We start from the raw sequence: 12,864 nt of genomic DNA, 5'->3' as shown, positions 1-12,864 counted from the left end.
TTAAACCATTATGATAAACGAGTTAATGAGTTAAAAATTACTGTGTAAAAAAAAAAAAACTGTTTCAAGTTTTATTGAGATGATTGTTGGTGATTGTATGGGTTTTGGCCAGATTGAGTAGCAATACATGAACAAAGAAAAATTAAGACCCATTAAAAAAAAAGATTTAAGACCTACAAACACAATATTTCAGTAAATTTAAGACTTTTTAAGCCCTCCCTGCTGAAAAATACAGCTTAAACCAGCCTAGGCTGGTTGGCTGGTTTTAGCTGGTTGACCAGCCTGGTTTTAGAGGGGTTTTGGCCATTTCCAGGCTGGTTTCCAGCCATTTCCAGCCTGGTTTAAGCTGGATATAGCTGGTTTTGGCTGGAATCCCAGCTTGGCTAGGCTGGTCAAGCTGGTATTAGCTGGTCATTTCCCAGCCTGACCATATAAGACCAGGCTGAAAATGGCTGGAAACCAGCCTGGACATGGCCAAAACCCCTCTAAAACCAGGCTGGTCGACCAGCTAAAACCAGCCAACCAGCCTAGGCTGGTTGAAGCTGGATTTTTCAGCAGGGCTACAAATTGGATTTTGAGATTTAAAACATTAAGACTTTTAAAGACCCTGCAGAAACCCTAGTATTTGATAGGCTATACTTTCAATTAAACATTGTTTAAAAAAACGAGTTACATGGCTTCACCAGCATGTGGCGCTTCAAAACGACGAATCATTTAAAAACAAACAAAAAAAGCAGTTGATAACATTTTTATGAAGCTTTGAAAATCAGCTTCTTCCATCACTTCCAATAACAGATGACAGACACTATAACAACTGTCTGTTAGTTTTATTAAACGTTGATTTTTTTAAAATCATGATTTCTGAATCACATGACAGAATTCGGTGTAGCTTCATATTAATGCAAATCAGTATAAAAATAACATTCACTCACAACCTGAATCACAAGTGACTTCAAGCCATTTAAAAAGGCTCTGCACAAAGAAATGTGGTTACAGTCAATAAAAAGATCATGAAATAAAACAAATATCGCAAGCAATCACAAACCGTAACAAAAGGCACACAAGTTCAAACCAACACACGGGCAAAATAAGATCGACGTAATCCGATAAGCCGATAAAATGAAATCCAATACCCTGTAAGAGTGTCTTTTCTCTTTATTAAACGCATTGTTTGCTTGATCCAAGGCATCTATTAATGAAGGACACGTTCACAATTTACTAGTGGCGTTTCTATAAGACAATAACCCACTGAACAACTCGGGACCATGACTTAGTTCCTTGTTTGTGCATAAATGTGGTAAACATGAGTTAAAAACCAATAAAATATTGACAGTAATGCTCTGAGAGAACACGAACCAACATGCAAAACCAAAAAAACTGCACGTATTTCAACAAAAGGCCTGTTATATTCATTACAAATCAACTTTATGCTGCTTTGCACCAGTTTCTTGTTGAATAAAATCAAGCAGAATGTTGTTGCAGCGCATTTCATTTGATTTAAGACAATACATAAACGAAACAGTGTGCATTGTTAGACTAATAATCATAGGCGTCAAATGAAAACCGATATATACGCTACAGATGAATGCTCTTATATTTAATAATCCAATACATCAAAGATTGGCAACGAGAGCCAAACATAATAAGACAAAAGTTAATTAGTATGACTGAGTGTGCTTGATTGATTAAGGCGCGAGTAAAAGTAGAATGAGAAACCACAGCGTATTTGGCTCAGAATCTCATCAAGAAAGCATCCCAGTCTTCAGTCGTGTTCACTAGGTGGCGACAGTGGGTTTTAGGCACACCTGATATTAGAAACGCATGCATTTCTCTTTATATTTGCATGATTTCGGCTCGTGTGGCATTTGACCGTTTGCGTTATGACCTCATGTGCTCCTGTAGTACATCTGCATCAACTTTAATGTCAGTATAAAGAGCAGCCAGATTTTCGTAGACGCAGTCAACCGTAACAATCTCCCGCCAGTCAAATGTAACGCGGAATTTCCTCATGGCGACTCTTGTTCGCACAGGAGAATGAATATGGCACAGTGTGTACTTTGACTCTTTACCCGACCACAGTTTACATCGTGGTGACTTCAGAGTCGATAGGTCACCGGTACGAGACGTGGACTTCGTTTATACGCTGCCTGAGATGAGACATGAACTCAAACATAGTTGCGGCCAGAGACTGGTGGATGAGGTAACGTGGGAGACGACCCTGCAAAAAAACAAAACAAAATAAATATACAATAACTATATTACTATACGTTTAGTACACATTAAAAAAACTAACAAAAAAAACTTTGTAGAATATTTTAGAATTTTTGTATTTTTAGCCTGTTGCTAAGAACTTGCTAGGTGGTTTTTACCAAGAGTTGTGATGAAAAATAGTTTGAGAAAAAGATTCTGATCTTAGTTTAACAGCAGATGGCGCTCTAGGCTAGTTTTTAGACAGCAGACAGCGCTCTAGGATAGTTTTTAAACAGCAGACGGCGCTCTAGGCTAGTTTTTAGACAGCAGACAGCACTCTAGGATAGTTTTTAAACAGCAGACGGCGCTCTAGGCTAGTTTTTAGACAGCAGACAGCGCTCTAGGATAGTTTTTAAACAGCAGACGGCGCTCTAGGCTAGTTTTTAGACAGCAGACAGCACTCTAGGATAGTTTTTAAACAGCAGACGGCGCTCTAGGCTAGTTTTTAGACAGCAGACAGCGCTCTAGGATAGTTTTTAAACAGCAGACGGCGCTCTAGGCTAGTTTTTAGACAGCAGACAGCACTCTAGGATAGTTTTTAAACAGCAGACGGCGCTCTAGGCTAGTTTTTAGACAGCAGACAGCGCTCTAGGATAGTTTTTAAACAGCAGACGGCGCTCTAGGCTAGTTTTAGACAGCAGACAGCGCTCTAGGATAGTTTTTAAACAGCAGACGGCGCTCTAGGCTAGTTTTTAGACAGCAGACAGCGCTCTAGGATAGTTTTTAAACAGCAGACGGCGCTCTATGCTAGTTTTTAGACAGCAGACAGCGCTCTAGGATAGTTTTTAAACAGCAGACGGCGCTCTATGCTAGTTTTTAGACAGCAGACAGCGCTCTAGGATAGTTTTTAAACAGCAGACGGCGCTCTAGGCTAGTTTTTAGACAGCAGACAGCGCTCTAGGATAGTTTTTAAACAGCAGGCCGTGCTCTAGGCTAGATATTTCCAGCCGACAGCGCTCTAGACTGGCGTTTAACAGCAGACGGCGCTCTAGACTGGCTTTTTAACAGCAGATGACTCTTAAGGCTAGTTTTTAACAGCAGACGGCGCTGTAGGATAGTTTTTAAACATTAGATGGCGCTGTAGGCTAGTTTTTAAACTGCAGATAGCGCTGTAGGCTTGTTTTTAAACAGCAGATGGCGCTGTAGGCTTTTTTTTAAACAGCAGATGGCGCTGTAGGCTTTTTTTTTAAACGGCAGATGGCGCTCTAGGCTTGTTTTTAATCAGCAGATGGTGCTGTAGGCTAGTTTTTAAACTGCAGATAGCGCTGTAGGCTTTTTTTAAACAGCAGATGGCGCTGTAGGCTTTTTTTTTAAACAGCAGATGGCGCTCTAGGCTTGTTTTTAATCAGCAGATAGCGCTGTAGGCTTGTTTTTTTAAACAGCAGATGGCACTCTAGGCTTGTTTTTAATCAGCAGATGGCGCTGTAAGCTTCTTATTAAACATCAGATGGTGCTGTAGGCTTGTTTTTCAACAGCAGACAGCGCTCTAGGCTAGTTTTTAAACATCAGATGGTGCTGTAGGCTTGCTTTTAAACAGCAGACGGCGCTCTGGGCTTGGTATAAAACAGCAGAAGGTACTTTAGGCTAGTTTTTAACAGCTTATTGTAAATCTCAGAATCAATGCAGAAATGATTTCGAGAACATTATAAACATGTATATCAGTTCCTCTCATTCCACAACAAATTAGAAATATTTCAACAACATTCAGAACACAAAAATTACATTAAATTGTCATTCATTATTTACTTTTTTTCCCAATGCATACAGACTTGCGTAAGAAATATTTACTGTATTATAGCGTTTATTTTATTATAAAGTATAAGCTGCTTTGTAAATACAAGTTGCAACAAGAATTAAATGATAAAAATATGACTTATATTCTGGAAAATTCAGTATGGCAAATAGATTTCATCAGAGACAAGAATTTATCATCCATCAGCAAAATATTATAAATGTGGATGATTTGCAGAGGCTGCACAATGATGTGAAAAAAGTTAATAAAAATAAATAAATAAATAAAATAAAAAATGCACTTTGCAAATTAAAAACTACTCATCATCAGGGTATTTAAAGAGTTTAAATATGCATGACAAAGTGGTTCTCTTGCTGACCTTACCTTAAGGTCTGTATTGAGAACCCAGATGAAGGTGCAAACTGAAGGATTACTGCTGGACTTCAACACCACAAATCCACCAGGACCATTCTCCCCTCTAAAAAAACAGAGAGAGAGAGAGAGAGAGAGAGAGAGAGATAGAGATAGAGAGAGAGAGAGAGAGAGAGAGAGAGAGTCAAAATAGCTCTTAGTTACAAAATACAAAACAGATTGAAAATTAATAAAAAATTTAAATAAATTAAAATAATTATAGGAAATGCCTAAAAAGCCATCCTCCTTCTAAAACAGCACAATGCTCCTTTGTTACACAATTTCAGTTCAAAAAAGCAAAGACAAGATCACTTAATGACTCTTCAGAAAGTCAAATCAATTAAAAGTCTAGACATCACAACAGCAGATAACATAACATCTTGCCCAGACATCTGTTCAATCTCGTTCTTTTTCACACAGCTAATTTGGCTTGACCAAAAATAAACTCATTCGTCAGGTTTCTTTTTCAAAGAGAGAAGCTGTATCCAGAAATCGACCCCTATACACTAAAATAAATGGAGTTAGAAGCCATTTCTAGTAGTGTCTCAGACCATAGTGGACATCAAATGCACTCAATCAATCCCATATTACTAAGCAATAAGTCTATGGCTAAGTCCCAGTCCACTTTTAGACACTCACAAAGTTTACATGGACATGCACTGGATTCCTTGACTTTGACCAATTTCATAGGTCGGTTCCTATGTCCCAGAATGCAATTGCAATGACATCACAACACTGTAGTTCCTAAGTGCTCAAGGGTTTAGGGCATTCCATTTAAACCCATTCAGATGCTCTGCCAGTAGTAGACACTTGTGTAGCGTAATCAGTGACAGAGTAAACACGATGGAGGGAAGTTAGTGAGTGAAGGGCACAAAAAAAGGACTGTAATGGAGCCTAGAATCCACGACTTGAGGGGTAAAAAATACCCATAATGCACTGTGAGTGTTTGTGCGCCAAATGAATTTCTGTAACTGACCACAAGATGGGTTGCCTCACAGCAATAAGGTTGCGGGTTCGAGTCCCGCCTGGGCAAGTTGTCATTTCTGTGTGGAGTTTGCATGTTCTCCCCATGTTCGCTTTGGTTTTAATGACACAAATCAAAACATTTTTTCATCCCTAACAGACAAGTCGCTGAGTGTTAAATAATTCTGACCTTTAATCCTATAATCCTTTACAAACCAGTAAAGCACAAACAAAACCTCATTCCTTCTACTGCACAAAATCACCCACTTGCTTCATTGACTACTTCAAGTGGACTATATTAGTGGACAAATGTAGAGAATCGTCAATGAGAGAGCCATTTCGCATACAGCATGAACAAGTTCTGCATTTTGACACGACAGACCTGACGTAGCGACTGTGGTGGGGTTTGGAGTTGTGATTGGTGGCCATTCCTGCAGAGATGTAGCAGTCTCGTCTGCGCTCCACCCGACGAACATTCACAAAGTCCCTAAATGACGAGAAATAGAACACTTTGAATTCTCTGCAACTAGTAGAAACGTTCGCATGGCTACATATCAAGGGTATAAGCATAGTTTGGATAGATTCAATAGCAGGAAACGGCCATCTCACCTGGGAGACACGACACCTCCAGCCGCTCCAGCAGACACATCATACGACACCATTGTGTTGTCATCAACCCTCTGTAAAATCTGTGGGTGGAAATCAGAGGATTATGGACCCATTTCAAAACTGTTATGATGCATTAAATGGTCATCAGCATCCTAAATCCTTGGATGTTTTTAATATTTAGATTTTAAAAAAAGCTTATGTACATTTATATGTATTTATGTATGTATTACATCACCATTGCATCAAATTACAAAAAACGAAATCTCGCTATTTTATTGATTTACATGGATTCCACAACTTTATTAAGCAGGACAACACTGATAACAAGATAAAAAATGCTGTCTTGAGAAAGCCTCTCATTTAAAACAGATGAGAAAATTTTTTATTTGACTGAAAGGGGAAGAAATAGTAAGCTATTTTAACATTTTAATATAAAGTTAGCATGATACAACTAGCATGAATGCTACTAGCATGTACCAACGAGTTGCCACCATTTTTTAAAACAAGGCATACATACTTTATCTTTAGCAATGTTCTGGCACAAAACATATTGCAACCATGTTAAGCACTATCCTAGTATTATTAAAGTTTGCAAACACTCTTTAGCACATTGCTAGCAGTAATTTACAGGTTTTAAAAATGAACATTGTCATTATTTCCAACACGTTTTAAGATATTATTAGCATCAATCATTCATTCATTTTCTTGTTGGCTTAGTCCCTTTATTAATCCGGGGTCGCCACAGCGGAATGAACCGCCAACTTATCCAGCAAGTTTTTACGCAGCGGATGCCCTTCCAGCCGCAACCCATCCCTGGGAAACATCCACACACACACTCATACACTACGGACAATTTAGCCTACCCAATTCACCTGTACCGCATGTCTTTGGACTGTGGGGGAAACCGGAGCACCCGGAATTAACCCACGCGAAGGCGGGGACAACATGCAAACTCCACACAGAAACGCCAACTGACCCGAGGTTTGAACCTTCTTGCTGTGAGGCGACAGCACTACCTACTGTGCCACTGCCTCGCCCATATTATAAACATGTTTAACTATACCTTAAGATGTTAAAACACCATAAGCAAGTGGCTAGGCTTTGCTTGTGATAAATTAAAATCGGAATGTTTTGAACTGGGTTAAAGGAGGAAACATATGAAGAGTATATGAAGAGTTCAGATGCAAATACCTCTAAATACCATATGAAACGTTACTCAAAAATAAACATTATCAGGCTTCTGTGTGTAGGTTCAGTAATTCCAGTTTTGTGGCAAATCATTTTTCTTTTCATGGTCTTTAAAATTAAATAACTTGACATAAACATTGGCGTTCGATTAAAATGCTAATTTTCTATGGAAATTTCTGAGAACATTTGGAGGTTTTTGCATCTGAACTCTTCATAAACTCTGTAAGACTTTGTTTAAATGTTTTGATACCCTCAATTTAAGTTTACATGTTTTGTTGTATTTTAGTTGTCCAGTTTGTGAAAAACTAGTCAGTCTGATCAGTTAGAATAGCATTTTATAAAACAGCATTAGACAGGACTCAAAGTTTGTTGGTCATAGCTTATAAAAAAGCTCTTGGAGGCGGTGCAATTACAAATCTGGCCTCAGAAGAAGCAGTAAAGTTGCAAATCAGTACGTTGGATTAATTCATGCATTTTTATTCAATGCTTTATTATACATTTCAAACTGCGCATTTGTTTTATTTTACTACTAAAATATACCTCACACCCACATATGTTTCAGCACTCATTATTAGAGGTGTCTGTGAGCGTGTACCTGACAAACAGACACGGTTCTGTTCCACTGCACCATCTTCTCTGGCTGTAAAATGACCTCCTGATACACCAGCTCTGCTGTGCATTGCAAAAGACCCTAAACACACCAAACAGCGGTAAGAAGCTGATTACAAACACAAAATCTCTCACAATACACACTTTATTGTTTTACAATACCTTTAAAATAAACGTTTTCCCATGAAACGGGATTTCAAGTGTATATACTGCATCACCCAGCTCCTAAAAAAATAAAACACTTTTATATTATACAGATTACAAAAAAACATAAACAAATAATTACCACTGTTAATGCATGCATACATTAGTCTTCTCAAATTTCCAGTTTTCCTCTTGTGTGAGTATCTGTTCCACCACCGCCATGGCCTCCCGCCCCTGTCTTACAAATGCCTTTTCCTAAAAAACAAAAAAAAAAGTGATTGCACAGACTGATTCAATACAAATCAATTCAAGCTTTTTTGTATAGCGCTTTTCACAATAATCTTTCCAAAAGGGGGACTGTGTACACTCACCGGCCACTTTATTAGATACACCTGTCCAACTGCTCATTAACGCAAATTTCTAATCAGCCAATCACATGGCAGCAACTCAATGTATTTAGGCATCTAGACATGCTCAAAACGATCTACTGCAGTTTAAACTGAGCATCATAATTGGGAAGAAAGGTGATTTGCATGGTTGTTGGTGCCAGACGTGCTGGTCTGGGTATTTCAGGAACTGCTGATCTACTGGGATTTCACGTACAAGCATCTCTAGGGTTTACAGAGAATGGTAAAATATCCGGTGAGTGGCAATTCTGTGGGTGCAAATGCCTTGAGGTCAGAGGAGAATGGCCAGACTGGTTCGAGCTGATAGAAAGGCAACTCTGAACACACAACACATCCAACCTTGAGGCAGATGGGCTACAGCAGCAGAAGACCACACTGGTTGCCACTCCTTTTAGCTTAGAACAGGAAACTGAGGCTACAATTCACAAAGGCTCACCAAAATTGGACAATGAAAGATTGGAAAAACGTTGCCTGGTCTGACGAGTCTTGATTTCTGCTGCAACATTTGGATGGTAGGGTCAGAATTTGTCGTCAAAAACATGAAAGCATGGATCCATCCTGCCTTGTATCAATGTTTCAGGCTCGTGGTGGTGGTGTAATGGTGTGGGGGATATTTTCTTGGCACACTTTGGGCCCATTAATACCAATTGAGCATCGTGTCAACGCCACAACCTACCTGAGTATTGTTGCTGACCATGTCCATCCCTTTATGACCAGTGTATCCATCTTCTAATGGCTACTTCCAGTAGGATAATGCACCATGTCATGAAGCGTGAATCATCTCAGACTGGTTTCTTGAACATGACAATGAGTTCACTGTACTCAAATGGCCTCCACAGTCACCAGACCTCAATCCAATAGAGCACTTTTGGGATTTGGTGGAACGGGAGACTCGCATCATGGATGTGCAACCGACAATTCTGCAGCAACTGTGTGATGCTATCATGTCAATATGGAGCAAAATCTCTGAGGAATATTTCCAGTAGCTTGTTGAATCTATGCCACACTGAAAAAAATTATTCGAAGATGATTCCTTGAATTTACTTAATATTTTTAAGTTAGGTGGTTGTAAACAATTTGTTTATGTCGATGTTGAAGTTGAACATTACTAAATTTAATTTGTTTGTTTAAATTCAACACAAATAAATTGTTTGCATCATTTTTGCAGACAACTTTTTTTTCAGTGCATGAAGGATTAAGGAAGTTCTGAAGGCAAAATAAGGTCCAACCCAGTACTAGAAAGGTGTACTTAATAAAGTGGCTAGCGAGCGTATAAACGTAGTTAACCTGCAGTTTTACAGTATACTATAAAGCATGTAGTACTCATTAAATGTGCCCATTTTCTGAGATTTATTTTATGCAAATAAAACAAAACCCAAGTATTTATTTACTTGTTCTGTTACTGCTCTCCTGCCAAGACCCTCTTCATCAAGATCGTCCTCTGAACCTGCAGGACAAATGCAAACGTTATGAGCAAAATCAATACATACAGCAAGTTGCGCCGAATGAAAGTGAATGGCGTTACCTGCCAGGGACTCTGGTGGAGAGTAAAACTGTCCATCAGACACGGGTCTAGGACAGATGAGAGGGGCCGGTTCACACGCCGCATTCACTGCTGCCAGATACACTGCAGATAGGAGAAAAATGACAGATCATCAATATAGATTAAGTGCTTTGAAATGTGTGTTTTTATTCAATGTTTGACGTAATCTCAAATGAAAAATGGAAAAGGTGATACACAGAGTAGCTCCTCCTCTTTTTAAATAAAAACAGCCAATTGTGTTTTTAATTTTTTTTTTTTTTTATATATATATACTTGTCTCTCTTATTACTCTTTATGTATCTGATTGGACAGTTAAAAATGTTAACTTGGGCCATCACCATACTAGTAGATCGGTCTCTGTGGGACACCAGCATAATTACAGTAAGTGAGATCCGAGAAGTGACCCGCCACAGATAATCTGTTGTGGGGGGGTTAAAGTCCCTGGCGTCTAGCTGAGATCAAAGAGCTTAGAATGACCAAGAGGCGACACTCTAGTGTAATTTGGGAAACAGCCACTAAAGGGCGCGGCAGCCATTTTGGAATGAAAACTCCAATAGAACAACAGCATATTATAAGTCTGTAAAACAAACTATTAAAAGTACTGATGATTGTGAAAGTAAGCGTTGTATTGTCATCTTTCAGGTTATATCTCAGCTTTAATGCGCTTTTTAAATAAATAAAAAACAAAGCAGCTGCTTGCCATCGCGACAGTAATGAGATCCAATGGACGGCCGATCACTTTCACTCCAAAATGGCGGAATCTGGGGCTGTTGCAATAGAACGTTCTATTGAGTGTCGCCTCTTGGTCATTCTAAGCTCTTTGCTGAGATCAAGACCTTTTATTACATTTGGCTAGCTAAAGCGATCTACTCCCGGGAGAGGGTTAAAATCAGGGGCCGCGTGATTTACTTCCAGAAGGAAGTTAAAAATTGGGGGCACGTAATTAGAGCTGTAAGGCTTAACTTTTTGATTTCAGGTGAAAAATCAAATCTGTTGGTGATCACCAGAAAGGGGAAGTCCTAGAGTAAAATGAGAAAATGTGATACAGCAGTGTTTTGGAATAGGAAAATTCCCGTTTATGTGAAGCACTTTGAATTGCCACTGTGTATAAAATGTCCTATATAAATAAACTTGCCTTGCCTCTGATCAGAGCTCTGCCAGTGAGAGCGATTGAGCGCAAGCGCATCAAATGAAAAGCAAATGAGAAGCGTCTTGAAGGAGGCGGGGCAAGTCACATACTAGAGAGCATTTGATTAATCAAGATTTGATGAGAAACGGAAGTATGAAGGGACATGGAAAACATAGTTGATCCATTTAGGTGGAAGTGACAAACTGCAAGCTTTACATGTTTATATGGGTTTTATATTTTCGAAACGTGAATTGTCACAGTTTTGGAGCACACAAGCTTATAGATATCCTTAAAACAAACATCTAAAAAGAGCTAAACTTTATTTTTAATTTTATGGGACCTTTAAGGACTTTCCCAAACAAGTGACAGTCTGAGTGTGCGTATTTAGAACAGAACATAAGCAAGTTTCCCTTAGTAAATGTGACTTTAATGTGACCACAGCACTATTAAAATGACATCTCATAGAAAATCGGGTTTTTCCTTCCTCTTTTGAGAGCTTGCAATTTGTTTCCAGTCCGCCCACATTGAAAATAAAACACTCAGAGTCAGGGAAAAAGAAAAAAAACTGATTTGAAGTGTAAACGGCATAATTCTAACAGCCTAGAATGTAAATAAAAAGGTTAACAAAAACAATGGCACAAGCAACCGTGACTAACATCACAGGCTGCCTTCAGGAAAACAACACAAACAATAAGAGTGATAAGGAAAAACATAACCTACTAACACAGAGTCTTAGCAACATACAATGCGACAAGATTTCAGTGACAAGCAATTTGGCTGTCTGCACCAAATGCAATGTGGCATAAAAGAAACCTTTAAATACCAGCCACTACACTCCCAACAAAATGGTAAATATTTTAGTCCAAGTAATACATATTAAACTTGCAACTGAGTGACTGATGTTGATGGTTTGCACTGAATCACTTTCCCTTTCAAAGCGTCTGCTAGTCATTTTATTTTCTTTCTTTTTTTATGTGTCTACAAGTACTACAACAACTACTACAGAAAGTTACTTATATTACAACTACTACTGCTTCTACTACAGCCACAACAACTACTATTACTACTACAATGTCTACTAATACTACTACAACAATGACTACCACTACTGATACTACTACAGCGTCTGCTACAACTAATACAACAACGTCTACTACTACAACATCTACATCAACAACATCTACTACTGATACTACTACACCAACAACGACTACTACTACTACTGCAACAACAACACCTTTACTACTTCTGCTACCACTATACCAACAACATCAACTACTACATGAACTACTACTTCAATAATCTCAACTACAATCGATACTACTACAATGACTACTACTACTACTACTACTACTACTACTACTACAACTACAGCTACAACAATTGCAACCTTAATAATGATAATGGTATAAATAATTGTAATAATGATAATGAAAAGATAACAGGAGGACAAGTCAGAACAGTGATAATAATAATGATAACAAAAGTAAAAGTAATACCATTTATGATAAAGGTGACGAGGTGAGGGGAGGTTGGGAAATCAAGGAGAGGACAAGTAATAATAATAATAATAAATAATAATAATAATAGTAGTCATTTTATTTTCAAGATCTGAGGTGAACTATCTGCGGCTACTTTCAGTAGTATGGCAAGAAATGTCACGGAAAATGGCATTCAAACTCCCATTGAGAGCATTTAACATTGAATAAAGCACATAATTTGAACCTGGGGTGATCAGAGTTCAGAGATCAGAGTACGTTTACAACAATACCAATGTTCTGATTTTAAAACTTTTAAGAGAATACTCTGATTAAGGGTCTACTATGTAAACTATGATTACCTTAATCTGACTAAAAGTCATAATCGAACTGAACAGAAA

General features: G+C 38.4%; 1 protein-coding gene across 4 annotated transcripts in view; it reads right to left on the bottom strand.

The window, feature by feature from the left end:
• Window positions 1-812: 812 nt before the first annotated feature.
• Window positions 813-12,864, bottom strand: part of stard3 (StAR related lipid transfer domain containing 3) — a 17,049-nt gene continuing 4,997 nt past the window's right edge. Inside the window, exons 7-16 of one of the 4 annotated variants that reach the window (XR_015516181.1) lie at window positions 9,839-9,940; window positions 9,705-9,760; window positions 8,069-8,161; window positions 7,925-7,987; window positions 7,749-7,844; window positions 5,966-6,045; window positions 5,739-5,843; window positions 3,577-4,460; window positions 3,147-3,390; window positions 813-2,497 (exon numbers count right to left, since the gene is read on the bottom strand). Coding sequence is in view for 2 of the 4 variants with exons in the window: in XM_087294951.1 (XP_087151077.1) it covers window positions 2,111-2,218; window positions 4,367-4,460; window positions 5,739-5,843; window positions 5,966-6,045; window positions 7,749-7,844; window positions 7,925-7,987; window positions 8,069-8,161; window positions 9,705-9,760; window positions 9,839-9,940 (797 nt within the window). In the remaining 2 variants the exon portion in view is untranslated. 4 annotated transcript variants of the gene reach the window in all.

The sequence above is a fragment of the Danio rerio genome, chromosome 19, assembly GCF_052040795.2.
Source record: "Danio rerio strain M-AB ecotype USA chromosome 19, GRCz13ab, whole genome shotgun sequence".
Taxonomy (NCBI): domain Eukaryota; kingdom Metazoa; phylum Chordata; class Actinopteri; order Cypriniformes; family Danionidae; genus Danio; species Danio rerio.
Note: the sequence above shows the minus strand (reverse complement) of the source record. Positions and strands in the feature narration are given on the sequence as shown.